The sequence below is a fragment of the Taeniopygia guttata genome, chromosome 20, assembly GCF_048771995.1.
Source record: "Taeniopygia guttata chromosome 20, bTaeGut7.mat, whole genome shotgun sequence".
NCBI classification, from domain to species: domain Eukaryota; kingdom Metazoa; phylum Chordata; class Aves; order Passeriformes; family Estrildidae; genus Taeniopygia; species Taeniopygia guttata.
In genome coordinates this window covers 1,298,757-1,315,476 of record NC_133045.1, presented here as the reverse complement: position 1 = coordinate 1,315,476, position 16,720 = coordinate 1,298,757, and the positions used below count along the sequence as shown (strand labels likewise).

The 16,720-nt window shown below is 56.9% G+C and overlaps 1 protein-coding gene across 7 annotated transcripts in view; it reads left to right on the top strand.

Moving 5' to 3' along the window:
* The window catches only part of DLGAP4 (DLG associated protein 4), a 149,045-nt gene that overhangs the window by 101,063 nt on the left and 31,262 nt on the right, over positions 1-16,720 (top strand). For 5 of the 7 annotated variants that reach the window (XM_072917176.1, XM_030288822.4, XM_030288825.4 and 2 more), the window contains one exon: positions 884-1,127. In XM_072917176.1, coding sequence (XP_072773277.1) covers positions 884-1,127 — 244 coding nt within the window. Of the gene's footprint in view, positions 1-883; positions 1,128-7,991; positions 8,358-16,720 lie in introns of those variants that run through there. The other 2 variants (XM_072917177.1, XM_030288826.4) reach the window with 2 other exon arrangements.

Below are 16,720 nucleotides of genomic sequence, written 5' to 3'. Positions count from 1 at the left end.
AAGGAGACAGTACTCCTTACCCAGGCACTGCAAGGCAGCTGGAGAGCTTGAGTCCTGGGCCCACAGGGACTGTCAGTTTTAGGAGGAAAGCAGATTAACTTCTTGAGCCAAACCTCCTGGAGCTCAGATGCCAATGCTGGGCAGGAAAAGTGTCCTTGTGTGCCAGGAGAAAGAAAGGGCTAGGAGAGATGGATGTGAGCAACAGGGCCAGTCTCAGCATCTCTCACCTGTATTTCAGAACAGTCTGCTCTAGGCTGGGTCTGGTTTGACCTGGCTGACCCTCTCCCAAGACCAAGTTTGCCCAGCAGCTGCCACAGCAGAGCAAGGCAGGGCTGTAGACAGGAAGGAGGAAGGTGGGGCAGTGGGAGAGCTGCCCCTGCCCTGCTCACCCCTGGCCACAGCCAAGCCCTCCCTGGCACTCACCAGGGATGGGGCAGTGGTGGATTCCAAGACCCACCCTAGGCATGTGTGAGGACGTGTTGGCCCCCGAGGAGCAGGCACTCTCACATTGAGGCTGGGGTGTCCCAGCTGTGCTGGGCAGGGCCCTGGCAGAGGCTGCATCGGGATTTTGGCCACACGTGCTCTCTGCAGCAGGACTGGGGGTGTTTCACAGGCACTGCACTGGTAAGTGTCCACTACTCCACAAGCTGGGACTATTGCCTCCCTCTCTCAGCAGAGAGCCCCGGGCAGCCTGTGCCCAGCACCACTGACCACTGACCACTGACCACTGACCACTGACCACTGCACCTCCCGTGCCCCCTGCCGTCAGCGGGACCTCCAGGAGGGGCCGGAGGGCGAGGAGCAGGACGAAAGGGAAGGGAAGGGAAGGGAAAGGAAGGGCGGCCGCAGGCAGGGGCTGACTGGGCTGCCCTGTCCCCTGCAGGCACCCGAGCCGGAGCTGGGGGAGCAGTACGAGCCCGTCTGCGACTCCACCTACAGCGAGGCCGAGTCGGCGGCTGCGGAGGTGCTGGACCTGCCTCTGCCCAGCTACTTCCGATCCCGGAGCCACAGCTACCTCCGCGCCATCCAGGCGGGCTGCTCCCAGGAGGACGACACGGGCTCCGTCCGCTCCATCTCCCCGCCGCCCACGGGCAGCCTCAGCGGCAGCAGGACCCTGCCCACCAACAGTGAGTGCAGCGGCGTGCGGGGACAGGGGACACGGCTGTCACTGCCTGGGGGTGGTCGAGCATGTGAGGCACTGGGCTGGGGTCCCTGCATCCCCAGCCGTGGCTGTCCATGATTTTGGGGGCGTGTGGGAGCTTGCTGTGTGCCCGAGAGGATGGGCAGCAGCTGGATGTGGGTGCTGGAATGGCAGATGGGCTCTGGGTGCTGGGTCAAAGGAGGTGTGACCAACAGGTCAAGGGAGAAGATCCCCCCTGCTCTACTCTGCTCTCATGAGACCCCTCCTGCAGAGCTGATTCCAGCTCTGGGGCCCTCAACACAAGAAAGATGTGGAGCTGCTGGAACAACTCCAAAGAATGCCATGGAGATGATGCTCCAAGGGGTGGAGCCCCTTTGCTCTGGAGATAGGCTGAGAGAGGTGGGAATGTTCAACCTGAAAAGAGAAGGTCCTAGGAAGATCTTAGAGGTTAGTGAGGTGCTTGCACAGGCTGTCCAGAGCAGCTGTGGCTGCCCCATCCTTGGAAGTGTCCAAGGCTAGGTTGGATAGGGCTTGGATCAACCTGGTCTAGTGGAAGGTGTTCCTCCCCAGACAGAGGTGGATGAGCTTTAAAGTCCTTTCAACCCAAACCATTCTGTGACTCTGTGATGACACATAGAGAGAACCAACATCCCTGGCTGTGGGGTACAAACAGATCGTGCACTGAATTCCAAGGCACCAACAAGCCTTCCCAAGCCCCAGAGCCCAGCATCCCTGTGCTGAGCCATGGCAGCATTTCTGTGATACTCCAAGTCACTTGATCCGCATCACTTTGAATCATTTTCTCCAAGGCAGCCTGTTCCCTTCCTGGCCAGCCCTGGTGCTCCATGTGGAGCTCAGGTGTAGCACAAGATGTGAGAAGCTGACAGGTTCTGTTCTGGGGATAATTTTGGGAACTGGTTAGCAAAGGTGATACCTTGGTGTTCCTGAACATGGTGGTGCCTGTTCATGGTGCAAGGCAGATGCCAGAGCAGGCAGGAGGAATGCAGAACCTCCCCAGGACTGTCTGTGGAGGCAGCACGTCCCATCACCATGGGGCCAGGGTCAGGCCCAGCAGGACGGTGCCTCTCAGCACCGGCTCTGGCACCAAGGCGGGTTCAGAGCAGCCTCAGCTCATCTGTTGTGGGAAAAGCTGCTACAGCACTGGGGATGGGATGGGACGGGATGGGATGGGATGGGATGGGATGGGATGGGATGGGATGGGATGGGATGGGATGGGATGGGATGGGATGGGACGGGACGGGACGGGACGGGACGGGATGGGATGGGATGGGACGGGACGGGACGGGACGGGATGGGATGGGATGGGGTTGTCAGTGGGAGACAGTACATCCCAGCTCTGGGTAGAGTGGGGAATGGGGAGGAGACACTGCAGCCTTCCTGCCTGGCTGCAGGCCTTCCTCCCCAGGGATATGGGCATGGAACATCTCCCTTCAGTGGTCTGAGCTGCAGAGCTCTGGCCCCAGTCAAGGTCCACAGGATGAGGCAGGAACTGGAGGACATCCCTGGGAGGGATGGGCTGTTTGCTCAGCCCTGTCCCTCCTTCCTGCTCCCTCTCTGTCTGTTCTGCCCCACACTCCTCCCACCTGGCTCCCCCTGTTCCACAGCCCTCTCCTTGCTGGCTCAGTGCTGCTGAGCTCAGTGCTGCCACAGGTCCAGGCTGGCAGCGGGCAGCAGCAGCAGGTACAGCACAGAGGGGGCTTCCAAAATGCCTGGGTGCCACCTCTCTCTGACATAACCCAGCACAGTTCTGCTGGTTTCCAGAGCACACCCCAGCCCTTCACATTGGCTGCTGGGCCTTGGGGATGGAAAGAGTTTTGCTGGAGGATTGAGGAACAGAGAGGAGCATCTGTGGTTGTGCATGCACAGGATGTGGGAGGCAGGAGACACATCTGGACAGCACTCACACCTCTAATCAGCCATCTGGGCTCAGTTCCCTTGCAAATCATGGAATTATTTTGATTGGAAAAGCCCTCTAGGATCATTGAGTCCTACCATTAACCCAGCACTGCCAAGCCCACCACTAACCCATGGCCCCAAGTGCCATATCCACAAGTTTTTTGAACACTTCCCATAGATGGTGACTCCACCACTGCCCTAGGCAACCTGTGATAGTGCCTGAGAACCTTTTCTATTAAGAGTTTTCCCTAATATCCACTCTTAACCCTTCCTGGTGCATCTTGAGGCCATTTCCTCTCATCCTGCCACTTATTACCTGAGAGAAGAGCCTGATCCCCACCTGGCTGCACCCTCCTCTCAGGGAGTTGTAGAGAATGAGGTCCCCCCTGAGCCTCCTTTATTGCAGGCTGAACCCCTCAGCTTCCTCCTGATGCTCCAGCCTCTTCCCCAGCTCCGTTTCTTTCCCTGGACGTGCTCCAGCCCCTCAATGCCTTTCTTGTCACAAGGAGCCCGAATGGACACAGCACTTGAGGTGCCTCACCAGTGCCCAGCACATGGCACAGTCACTGCCCTGGTCCTGCTGCCACACCATGGCTGGTACAGGCCAGGTGTCACTGGCCTCTTGCCCACCTGGGCTCATGTTCAGCTGCTGTCAACCAGCACCCCCAGGGCCTTTTCTGTGCATCCCTGAGGCTCCAAGTGGCTGGTGATGTAGGAGAGGGGCCTCCTGAGAAGCAGGTGGCAGCTTGGTGGCATCAGCTGGACACATGGGAGAAGTGGGTGCACTGTCACCTGCAGGTGTAATGGTCACTCACAGCCTCTGCACCACACAGGGCTCTGGGATGGCACCATTAAGAGCCCTGACCCAAACACATCCCAAGGACATTTTTCTTCATCCAGAATCTGTGCACCAGCCCAGAGGAATGGGGACTACGACACTCTTGTCTGTGTAGGGACACATCCTAGAGAGGCACCAGCAGCAGCAGTTCTGGGGTCAACACAGGCTTCTTGTTCCTTGAAGGCCATGTGGGGGTTGTATGCTGAAGCAGAGGGACTCGGGCACTGTCAGAGGGCAGGAGAGCAAGGAGCTCCCTGTGGGGTGTGTGGGGAGCAGGGGGAGCGCCCTGACAGCTGTCACAGCCCTGCCACACCGGCTCCTCCTACTAATGCCTGTGTCACTGGCACGTTACAAGGCAATTAGCTCCCATTTGACAGCCAGGGAGACAGATGATGAGCTGCCCTTGATCAGCCTTAAACAAAGCTTTGCGCCTTGCACAGCCGGAGACTCAAAAGCCCCAGTGGAACCTATTCCTCTAATTGCCAGGCGTGCAGTGACAGCCGCGCTGCTCCCAGCACCACAAAGGACTCCCCAGCCCCGGCTCCTGCTTATTAGAGGCAGCTCTGGGAATTACTTGTTTAACAGACTGCTTGCAATGCAGAGTAGAGTATTTACTGTCCAGGGGAAACAGGAAAGCAGAGGTGAGCAAGCAAATACAGCAGGGAAAGCTCACACCAAGCCAGTTCTACTTGAGCTCTTCCCATTCCTCCTTGTGCCATTTGGTAACACCACCCTTGCTGAGAGCATCCTGCCCCGGGATTCAGCAGCCTGTTCCCGAAAAGCTCAGGTGTCCAGCTTCTTATCCTGTGCCCAGATCTCTTGCAGGGAGGCCAGGGCTGCACACACCTTGTGCCCTCCATATACCAGAACTTTTCCAAGCCCAGGCTGGGCAGGAGAGCACTACCTGGGAGAGATACTCCCAAAGATCAGGAGAGAACAACTGTCCTCTGTGTCCCACCTGCTTCCTGTCTTCTTTGTATTGCTTTTGTTTCCCTGTTTATGACTACATTAGAGAGCTGGCTTCTGGGCCCATGGCTGTGCTGGGGGAAGGCACAAAGTCCCCTGCCACTGATGCTCTTGCAGGGACTGCAGGGCTGTGCTTAGGAGGAAGGACAAAGTGCCTGCACCACCAAGGACTGGCTCACTGTGGGACGAGTTTCCACGGCTTCTGGGAAAGTCGTGTATCTTCCTCCTCCTTCTCCTCCCTGTGTGCCGTGATCCCGGTCTCTGTGTAGGCAGGCAATTTCTGTTGCACTCCTCTTGGCTGTCATGGCCTTGTCTCCTGTGGGCGGAAACAGCAGCGATGGGAAGGCACAGGGACCTCACACCAGGCCAGAGCCATCGCTCAGCCGGGGGTGAAGCACCACTGCAGCCCCTCGCTAATCCCATCGGCCTGAGCTGGCCCCACACGGCCTTTGGGAGGGACTGCTATCATTCCCTTCAGATTTTCTCCTTCTTTTTGACCTAGATTTCACGTTCCAGAAATAGCTTTCTCTGACATACAAGCAGGAAAGGGATTAGAGGGAGAGCGTGTGTGTATGTGTGTGTGTGTGCCAGGGAAAGATTTCTGTTTGATGCTCCATCAGTGTTTGCAGAGGAAAAAAGGGCACGTACACACGTTCCGTGATGTATTCACGCGTCTATGGGACAAAAAAAAATTCATGACAGCTGTTTCTGTCCATATTTGCCAATTCATTTTTCACCTCTGATCTTTCCTTTGTTATTATGGAAACTCCACCACCGCCCTGTGCCCAGCCAGCGCTCCCTTTTCCCCTGGAAGCCGTGCCATGGCCACAGCCCCGCTCTCTGCTCCACCCCCAAACCCAAACCATCCCTGTCTTTATGTGCCTGGAGCTCTTTGCTGCCAGGTTTCAGCACTCCCATGGGCAGCACCTGGGCTGTGAGCTCGCTGCCTGCTGCAGGCACGTGGCTGGCACATAGAACCAGCTGCAATGGGTTTGAGCCCACAGAAATGCCCAGGTCCCCGGGAAGGGGGGAGCTGCAGCCACACTGTGGACGCTGTGCTGGCACAGACACGGGAGGTGAGCACAGCTCCAAGGTCCTGGCCCAGCCCGCCTTCTCCCAGCAGGGACCATCTACAAAGAAGGAGAAACAAAGGCAGCTGCCAGCATTTCCCTCTGCTGACATGGTCAGAAAGACAAGTCCTTCTTGTTGCTTGCTTCTATCAGCTTTGATAGCAGGAAAGGGAGTTGGTGCTGTCCTTGTGGGAGAGGAGAAGCCAAAGCACCAAGAGGTGCCTCAGCTCACTCAAAGCCTCTGGGAGGGCGGCACTGGGAGTCCGTGCACAGTGCTGTGCTCTGCCCGTGAAGAGAGCTGGCTGGAGGGCAGTGTGCCAGGTACACAGACTCCTGAGGTGGCAAGGGCCTGGTGGCATCCCCGCGTGCTGGCCGTCCTTGTGACCCAGGTGAGCACAGAGCTGCCCTGACACCAGACCTCACAGGTGCCCCTTTGTGTCCCCTCTGTTGGTGATGCTCAGTCCCTCTGCGGCTCCCCATGGCCACAGGGATTGTGCCATCACTGGGAAAGTCCCCGCAGCAAACAAGGACAGCCTTAGCTGAGACAGACACACATGTGCCAGGAGAGCTGGGCTGGGTGGGGTTGAGTGAGACTCTAAAAACAGCCTGGAGCATTTTCAGGATGTCAGACAGTGCAGGCAAATGAGGGTTTCTCTGTGTATGTCTTGGTTTGGGTTGCTTTTCTTCTCCTTCGTGCTTTCCCATTATCTTTTCCATCTACTGAGCCCGTAACCTGGGTATTTCTGAGGGTTCAGGAAGAGACTGGCAGTTCAGAGCTACCTGGGAGACCCTGAACTGAAAACAAGTTTCCTTTTTTCCTTGGTAGGCAGCGGAGTGGGGAGGCCCTAGGCTGAGGGTCCCGAGGCTCAGGGCTGACTCTGTGACCAATTTCTCCTTCAGCCCCATTGTGCTGCTGCTTCCAAGAGCGGAAGCAGCAAATCCGCAGCGATTCTTTTGCTGAATGCCGAGGGCGGCGGCGGCTCGGTGCTGCCTGCGGAGCCGGCAGCGCTTGAGCTCAGCGCGTTTCCCACGGCGCTTTGATCGCTCCTTGCTGCAGACCAGCCCTTCTCCGAGTGCTGGGAGCCCGGCGAGCCATCAATAAATCCCAGCACCAGGGAGTGAATCCCAGCACACGTTCTGCTGGCAGGGGCCCCGCGGCAGCACCGGGGCTCGCACGGCCACGGCCCTGCCCAGGGCCCACACCACCAGTGCCCGTGCCACGCTGGGCTGGCGGGCAGTGCCCGTCTCGGTCAGGCGCCACACAGAGCGACTCCGACCTCAGCCCCGGTCCACGGGAGCCTTGTGCTCATCAGCTCCGTCTGTCCGTGGAGGATTGAGGGATAGAGCTGGATGTTCCTGCAGCACCCGGCGTGGCTGTGCCCAGGGCGCAGACCCTGGGGTGGCTCTGCCCAGCAGGTTCTTCCCGCAGCCCGCACGCTGTGCCAGCTCTGCTGCCCTCCACATCTCTATCCTCCATCAGCCCTGCTTTGGCAGCCCTAGGAGAGGCACAAAACACAGCCCCAACACACCGCCTGCACCCCGCTGAGCCTCCGCTCCCTCTCCCCATGCCCAGCGGGGCAGAACTCCACCAGCAAATCTGGGACCAGGGGGAAACACCCACAAGAGAAACCTCCTCGTCCCACTTGTTCCTTATCCATGTACTTCCCTCTGCACTGGAGGGTTCCTCTCGGCAATGCTGCGGGAGGTTCGGGGAGGCAGCGCTGCGCCCCTGCACCCGCCGCCCACGGGGGTCCCACCGCGCCCGCTCGGGGGCTGGAGCGGCCGGAGCGAGCGGGAGAAACGGGAGGGCTCTTTCAGCCAAATTCGCGTTTGCGCGCGGGTGGCACCGCGGCCGCGCTGGGGAAGATGTCGCGCTGCCGCGACAAGGAGACAAAGCTCCCGCGTGGGGAGGGAGGGGCGCCCGCTTTGTTCAGCAGCGCTCGGCTCCCCCGCGGCAGCGGCGCTGAGGCAGCGGCCGCCGCCGCCCGTGTCCCCTCTCGGTAGCGCCGAGGGTCCCGCCGCGTGTCCGGCGGGGCGGAGGGACCCGCGCGGCCGTGGGAGCGCGGCGGGGCGGGCTCGGGGCGGTGCCGGTGCCGGCGCGGGGCGGTCCCGGGGCGGTCCCGGGGCGGGGCGGCTGTTTAATGCGCGGCCCCGCCCGGGCGCGCGGCCGGAGCGGCGGGCGGGCGCGGTGAGTGCGGCGGCGGCTCCGCGCGTCTCCTCCCTTCTCCAGCGGCGGCCGCACGAGCAGCCGGAGCGGCCCCGGACCGCGAGCGGCCTCGCCGGCGGCTCGTTCTCCTCTTCTTCCCCTCCGCGGGACCCAGGCCGGGCCGAGCGCCCTCGCCCCGCGCCCCCCCCCCGTCTCTCCGGTCCCCTCCGCCCCTCTTTGTGTCTCCCATGGCTTTGTGTCTGGAGCTCCTCAGGCAATGTGAGTGACCGCGCGAGCGGGGGGCCGAGCCGGGCCCTGCATGGCTGCGAGCGGGGTGCCGCCCCCTCCCTCCTTCCTTCCCCCGCTGCTGCCGCTGCTCGCCGCTTGCCGGGCCCGCCGCCCCTTCCGCTTCCCACGCGCGTCCCGGGCCTCCGTGGGAGCGCCGGGCCGCCCCTCTCGGCTCCGGGCTGGGCTGGGCTGGGCTGTGGGAGCCGCTCCATCCTCCTCCCCCGCATGCCGCCTCGCCGCGGGGAGCCGGGCCCGGGCGGGGGTGGGCGCTGCCCGGTGCCAGCCCCGCTGTGTCCGGCCCCGGGGACCGCGCGGGCTCAGGCCGGTGCCCGGCCCGGTGCTTCGGGCCCTAACGGAGTCTCCGGGTGCCGCAGGGGGGGAAGCGGCGCTTCACGAAATGCGTGCCCCGCCGGAGGACACGGCCCCTTTCTTTGGAGAGGCGTTCGGATTCTTCCTCCCCTGGAGAAGAAAAGGGAATTGTCTGGGCGAGGCACGGAGCTGAAGGCTGACATTTCGCAGCGCAGCGAACTGGCACCTCCCGGCCAGAGCTGGCTCTGAAAAGTCTCTTTTTTTAGCCTGGGAGAACAGGTCCTGGCTGAAGGTGCTTGCACCAGCCTCAAGCCGCCTGCTGTGTGCAGCAGTTGAGGCTGAACCCCTCGAGATTTAACCGCAGGTGCACCCCAGCTTTAGTGTGCCTTGCAGGATCGTGAGGATGTAACCCGGTTGGTTGTGAGCAGTCAGTAGATATAGCTCTTAATTTCTACTCCAGTCTTGATTGAGAGGCTCAGAAAGGAGGATTGTTTGCAGGATGCTGTTGGTAGGACTAATATTACTTATTCTTCAAAGACCTTGACCTCAGGGTGTGCAGGAAATGTCTTTGAGATGAGAATGGAATTAGGACCTCTGAATCCTAGGCTGTAGCTTGTCACTTGGGGGAGGAAAAGAAGAAAAGGGAGAAAGAAAAAAACCCCACAGCATGTGGCATTGAATCCTAAAATAAATTCCAATCATGTGGGATGATAACAAGCCAGATTGCCAAGTCGTGTAAGTTGGCAGACTTGATTCCAGAGGGTCCAAATTACTTTGCTGGTAATTGCTCTTCCAACAGGCATTTGGTGCTATGAAGTTACATGTTATTGAAGGCGTGGAGAAAATTGTAACTATTGATCAAATTCAGTCTGTTTGCCTTTCAGATAAGTATTGCTGTGTGTCTGCACCCAGATACTTGGAGAAAGGTTATCTGCACAATTTGTCTGTTGTTGGCAGGCGTGGAAAACCTAAAAACTCATCTTTAAAGCGCAAACGCCAAACTGCCACATGCTAATTTTGCATCTAGCTTGCTGCTTCGACCCACTTCTGTTGTGGCAGTGTAACTTTGGGGTGCAGCTGAGGGCCCCAGGATCTGTAGTGTGGCCCTGGAAGTGCTGGAGTGTAACTGCTGTGCACTGTGCCAGCCTGGAAAGGACAAGGAGACCCTGGGCTGCAAAGGTGATAAGGGAAGAACTTTGTGTCTGTGAAGTGTGGGTTGTCTGTACAATCCAGTGGGGTCTGGCAAAGCACAGTGTGCTGGGAGCCCCACAGTGTGGAGATGTAGCCGGTGTCCCAGCACACACTGTCAGCTTGTTTTGCTCCCAGCTCTGTGTGTCAGTGGTTGGGTGCTTGATCTGTGTGTGCAAGTTTGGATTTGTGGACACTTCTGACTACTGAGCTCAAGGTTATTCTGCTGCTCCAGCCTGATGCATGGGAGACCTGCTGCTCTGTGAGCGTGTTCCTGGCTGCGCATGCTGCCAGAGCAAGAGAACTTTGAAAGCTTTTAATGGGGAACTAATGATGGTCTGGCATTTACAAACAGCTGTCTGTCAATTCTTGTCTCCTGTATGGATTTTCGTGTTTGAGCCCAGACTGGGATGGTCTGGAATGAGCCAGTCACTGGACTGCGTGAAACACACTGTGGGTTGTGAGAAAAACCCACTTTACCCACACCTGCAGAGGGGAGCCTGCAGAGCCACAATACAGCAGGGCCTGGTTGTGCCTCTTCAGCTGATACTCTTGCTCTGTGCAACCTGCACAACAGCCTCAAATATTTTTTAATGGATTGAGGAGGCATAATTGGATTCAGAGCAGTGCAAGTTACAGGGACATATGTGAGTTGGAAGGATTAAGGCTGTGCAGGCGGGTGGCCTTGTTCAAGAAAAATCCCCTGTAATTTCTGCAGTGAAAAGTTGTCAGTGTGTTTTCTATCAGAGCAGATTTAAAAGGGAGGGGAACAGTGCTAAATATGATTGCTGTTTGCTGTGAAAGGCGATTAGAGTTCAGGCATTGGATAAAGTTCTGTGAGGGCTGGAGTTGGGAATGGTGAATTCGGGCCCCTCCAGAAGAGCTCATGGAAAAATGAATTTATTTTCCTTCTCTCCTGGTCTCCCACCTGGTGAGAAGAAGTGGGGTGCAGCGTGACACCAGGGTTTAGCATAAGCTGCCTTTTAATGGGCGAAAGTTAAACTATTTGCAGATGGGTCAGTTTAGGAGAGGAGAAAATATTTAGGAATTCTGTCCACTTCAATTTGTCTTGCAGCATTAATTAATTGCTGGCCCTTTGGTGCAGATCGGTGCATTAAGTAACAGCCTTCTGTCCCCTGGAGAAGCAAGAGGAAACAACTTCTGCTCTGCCAGGGTCTGGCTGGTGAATGCAAAAGGCACCATTGCAAAAGTATTTGTGATTTTCACTGAAAACAGCGAGGTAAGTGCTCAGATCCATCTGCCCACATGAGTCTAGTTTTTAATTAAATGGGGGCAGCATTAGGTAGGGCAGTCCCAGTGTTTACATAGCTCAGTGTGGCTGGTAGTCTGCTGTCACAGAAGGTGACAAGCATTGCTGGGGGAGTTAATGGTCCCTCAGGACTGGAGACTGCTCCATTTCTTTAGAGGACAGGACTGTGGGTTATGCACTGCCAGGCCTCTCCCAAATTTCTGTAAATCTAGGAAGACAGCCAAGTTCTGATCTCTCCTCCTCCCTTCTTGGTGCTGAGCTTAGTCTTGCAGTGTGAATTGCCAGTAAAGGCAGAGGGGTCCATGCGCCTGCTGGGACACATGCAGGGTGCTTGATGCCCATGTAGGTGCTGCAGCATCACCTGAGCAGACAGTGCGTGCGGAACTGGGTTATCTTCGTTAAGACATCCAGGTTTCACTGCAGTGAAAATCTTTTCACTGTGGTGGAATCTTTTCTGAACCTAGCTCCAAGAGATCAAAGCTTGAGTTGCTGTTTTGTATCTCCAGTTTGAAGTTTGACCAAGAAACTTGAGTGGTGAATGTTTCAAAGGTAAATTCTTACCTGTGTTGCTGGTCTGTCAGAGCTGGAATTAAAGTGGAGATCAGAAGTTGCTTATGCCTTTCTGCTGATGCGCTGTCATAGTGCAAGTTGACATTTGATGACAGCTGTAAGCTATTTAAGAGTTCATAAAAGGGAATTTTTATTACAAGTTGTTTTCATAAGATTAGTCAAACTTCTAAGTATTATTTGTCTTGTTTTGTTTCTATTGTGGGAGTGGTTGAGATCTACCTGCCCCGCCAGGCATCTGCTGTGTGCAGGAGGGATCTCCAAACCTAAACTTCTTACCCAGAGTGGGCATATCTAAAGCTGCACTGAAATAGAAGTTAAAATTGGGAAGTTAAAGCATGGATGCTGCATCCCTCTTAGGCTTTACACATAAGCCAGCTACCTGCATCTGAAGCCAGACAAGGCGTCTCAAAAGCTGCTGTGGGGTTGTCCCTGAGGGAGTGCCTGGACCCTCCTGAAGGCCCTCATTAGGAGCTGTGTCCGTGCTTGGCTGCCAGCCTGGGCAGTGCTGCTCTGTGAGAAAAGCGTGTGCAGGACAGGACATGGGCCATGGCAGGGCTCTCAGGTCACTGGAGTGGCTACTTTGTTGGGAGCCCTCCTTTCCCTTGTTTGAACCCTGAGGCTTTTCAATCCCTTAGCATGCCCCAAATATGGGGTCCTGAGTTACATTTCTGTGCAGGAACACTTCCAGGCTTTGGTGCGCTCTGTTGAGCAGCTTCCCGAGCTGCCACTCCAGCAGCAGGCCTAGACTGGGAATTCTGGCCTCTCAGCACCGCTGCAAGCTCCCTGGCAGTGCAGAATTACTGTAATGCCTGGCCTTGTACAGCCTGGGCTGGAACTTTCCTGGGGAAGAGGTGGCTTTGGGGAGATGGATACGGGTGGAATGGAGCTGGAAAACTTCTCTGTGCCTGAAACAGTGTTTAGTCTGATCTCTTGGAAGTACAAGGGTGTTGGGCAGTGCTTGCACCTCCTGAGCTGCTGGTTCTGGACAAAGCAGCTACTTTATTTCCGAAGTATTGGGTTTCAGTGATGCTTAGGTTTGCAGCGTGCCAAGTGGCAGGCCTTGAGCGGGGAATCCGGGATGCTGGGAAGCAGAGCCCTGCTCACCAGCAGCCTGTTGCCTTGGCCACAGTGCTGCTGCTGTTGGTCTTTGTTCTTGGCACAGGTTCAGCGTCGGCGTTGCTGTCACCCTGCAATCTCCTCGCTGCTGCCCTACCAGCAGTGCAGTGCCACACATTAACTTTTATCGCTGCTCCTTTGAGGGCTCTGCTGGAGATGAGTGCTGCAGAGCACCCAGGTGCTGAGGGGACGCTGCCAGAGCAGCCCTCCAAGCCCTGCTCCCTCTCAGGAGCTGTTCTCACACGAGTCAAACACTGAACCAGGCTGACTGGGGGGATCGGGGCTTTGGGCAGGGCAGACAAAAGGCCTGATGGAGCTGTGGCTGCTGCTGTCCGTGTTGCTCGCTGTGACAGCCATGTGAGGGTTTGCTGAACACACAGCTCTGACGTGTTCCCTCAGACCCACCCGGGCCCTGTGTGTGCCCCAGCCAGAAGGGATCCCTGCGTTTTGGGTGTTCATCTCTTGTGATGCTTTAGTTCCTCTTTGGAGTGCATCAGGACTGATGAAATGTGGAGGCTTAAGAGATAAAAGGGGGAATGTCTTGAGTGGCATCCTCAGGGCAGCAGGGCAGGAACTGAGGACCAGCTTCTGCTCCCAGGCAACCAGCAACAGGATGAGAGGACACTGTCCTTAAGCTGTTTAGGTTGGACATTAGGAGGATTTTCTTTACAGAAGGGGTGGTCAGGCATTGGAAGGGCTGCCCTGGAGGTGTCCAGGGAAGGACTGGATGTGGCACTCAGTGCTCTGGGCCGGTGACAAGGTGAGGATACATCACAGATCGGATTCGGTGGTCTCAGAGGTGTTTTCCAGCCCAAGTGATTCAATGGCAGCAGGAGCCGGCTGGGCCCCGGGAGCGGCAGGCTGGAGCTGGGAGATGCCCAGTGCCTGCGAGACGGGCCTAGAGCGGGTTTTCCACGGGCGCACAGACAGCACGGGGAGTGCTGGAGCTGCTCCGGGGGTCGCAGCGGGAGCGGGCGCTGCAGACCGGGGGGAGGGAGGTGCCCCGCGGCCCCAGGCCCGGGGAAGGAGGTGCCCCGCGGCCCCGGGAGCTGCAGACCGGGGGATGAGGCGGCCCGGGCCCGGGGCAGGGAGGTGCCCCGCGGCCCCGGGCGCTGCAGACCGGGGTGGGGATGGAGGTGCCCCGCCGCCCCGGGCCCGGGGAGGGAGGTGCCCCGCCGCCCCGGGCGCTGGCTGCCGCCCCGGGCGCGCTTTGCGGCCGCCGCGCTTTGCAGCAGGGCCGTAGGGCGGGCTGAGGGCTGAGGGCTGAGCGCGGCCGAGCCGCTCCTGAGGGGCCGGCGGGGCCGAGAGCTCCGAGCGCCGCTCCGAGCGCGGCCTGTGCTGCTCAGCCTGCAGGGACACCGCTCCAGGCTCTCACCCCCGCTGTCCTGGGAAGGGAATGGAGCACCCGGAGCAGCCGGGGGGCTCAGCCGTGCTTTACTCGACAGGATGATGTTCGGTCAGAGGCTGGACTCGGAGGTCTTTTCCAGTCTCGTTGATTCTGTACACCATCTGCAGTGCCCAGCACACCTGGGGTGGGTGCCCTGAGCTGGCTGTGGTACAGCAAAGCCAAGCCCCGGCTCAGGAGGCTGCCTGAATGGAGCAGAACCAGGCCAGCCATCGCTGTTGGTGGCACCAGTCACTTTGAAGCCCTGTTTGCCTTCTCCTGGCAGTGCTATCTGTGCTACCTTTGATTTGTATTTTTTTTTGAACGGCTCCGAATGGGTGTTGGGGGAGGCACCTCTAAAAATAACTTTAGAAGCTGGCTATTTCCAAAGCCATTTTTTCTGCCTCTGCCTGTTTCTTTCCCTTCTGTATACAGCTGCAATGCCTGGTTCACACAGAAAATCATGTTTTCTGTTCTGTGCTAGTTCTTGCTCTGTTAGCAAACATGCTGTGGTGTGGGTGATGGTGTGTGCAGGCAGCAGGTGCATGTGATTACAGATCTGGGTGAAGGAGCTGGTAAAGCAGGAGCACAGGGACCAGAATGCACTAAAACATGAACACAAACCTTTTGAAGGGTCTCCACCATTTGGAAATTGGAGCCATTCGGGTGCAGTTCTGCAGAAGCCATGTGCCAAAAGGTGTCTCCTCTTTGAACCAGCTGTATTCAGAGGCAACAGTAGCTCAAGGAAGTCCCGTTGTCCCATTTCTCAAGCATTTGCCACAGGATGGCTCATTTTTAATGGTGAATCCCAGCAAGAGTCCAAGCCACTGTTAGTGCCTTACCTCAAGCTCTGCTGCTGCACGTGAAATAACCTCACCTGATGGATGCAGGGGCTGGTACAAGGGTTGTGTACAAAGACTCTCACTTGAATTGATTATGACCAAAAATGCTTCTGCAGAGGTTGTTGAGGGCACTTATTAAATCTAATTTATCCTAATTCTTACGGTGCGATGCTTTTCGGCACCTTTTTTTTTTTTCTCCTAAAGTGACTCGGTTTTGGGCAGCTGTGCCTCTTATCACAAAGCAGCTGCCAAAGAGATCGCTGCTCTGCCTCCACATGCTATGAGTGTGCCAGTACCAGGGACCTGTGTGCTCTGCCTGCCCTGGCAGCATTGAATGCCTTTATTTCCCATGGAATTGCAGGAGAGGAGCACAACAGGGCTGCTCCCAAGAGCTGTGGGAGGCAGCATTACCCGTGGAGGTTTAACTTCCAGTGTGTGCAGAGTTGCCGTGCTCCAGTGGCTTTGTTGGCTACTGCTCTCCCTGCTCCAGCTGCCCTGACTTTGTGCTGTACCTCACACCTTCAAGCTTCCTTGTGCTCAGCTTGTTCCTGCCTGCTGCAGCTTTAGGCTCAATTGAGAAAATAAAAATATGGTGAATATATGGCATGTCGCTGGTGTTTAAAGGGCTGAATGCATGGCCACAGTGCAGGTGCCTCAAGCTGAGAGCCTGACTGTGGAGCACTCCAAGCAGCTGCTCTCCCTGGGGAATTCCTGAGCTGTGTGTTGCTTCTGGCCACTCAGGAGCCATGGAGCAGCTGCCTCGTCTCTGGGACTGCAGCAAGTGCTTCCTGACCAACCTGTGCTGTAGGATGGCAAGTGGGGATCAGCTGGAGTCAGCCTTGGCACTGTCATGGTGCTGCTGGCTCTGGATGAGATTGCTCCTGTGTGTCTCTCAGTTGGAGGTTGAAAACAAATCAGAGTAGGTATTTAGAGGGTCCAGATCTTGTTCATGTCATCCATTCTAAGCCCTGAGTGTGCTTCATCCCTGAGGGTGGAGCCTTAGCTGCTGTGAGTCACTGTGCACTGCCGGCCTGGGGTTGGATGCTTTTGTGTGTGCCCCCGCACACGTGTGTGTGCTAATTGTGGCAGCCTGAAAGGCACCTCAGCTTCGGTGCTCTGCTCGAGCTCAAGGGCTGAGCAGCCTTCTTCAGGCTCCTGTGGAGAGGAGAACTCGACACCAGGGGAGATGAAAAGTGATCTCTCAGATCCAGGCTGTGCGCAGCGTTCTGTGGACCTGGGAATGCAGCTAGTGATGCCATGGATTTCCTGGTCTAGAACCGATTTTACATGTAGATATGCTTTGGGGCTCACCTAGCAAGCTAAAAGCAGACTTTTTATTGTTACAACCATGTCTTTTTTATAACGGTTTCTCTTATTCCTGCTAATTACTATGGCTCCAGCCACAAAAGAGCTTTCTTGTTCTAATTGGCCTCCTCCTGTTTCAATTCAGCTGTGTTACTGTGTCACCATGGAGACAGTCGTGATGTCACAAGATGTGGCATCACTGAAAATTGGCTGGGAGGCAGTTGTTCATGTTTCCCCTCACCCCATCCACCCCAGTAATCAATAGCTGGAGCAGAAAGCAGAACAGCTCAATAGGCTTCGGGGAAGATATAGAGCTTTGAAATGAGCCTGAAATAGAGCTGTGATTTTAAGGCTCTTACCAGAGTCGTGG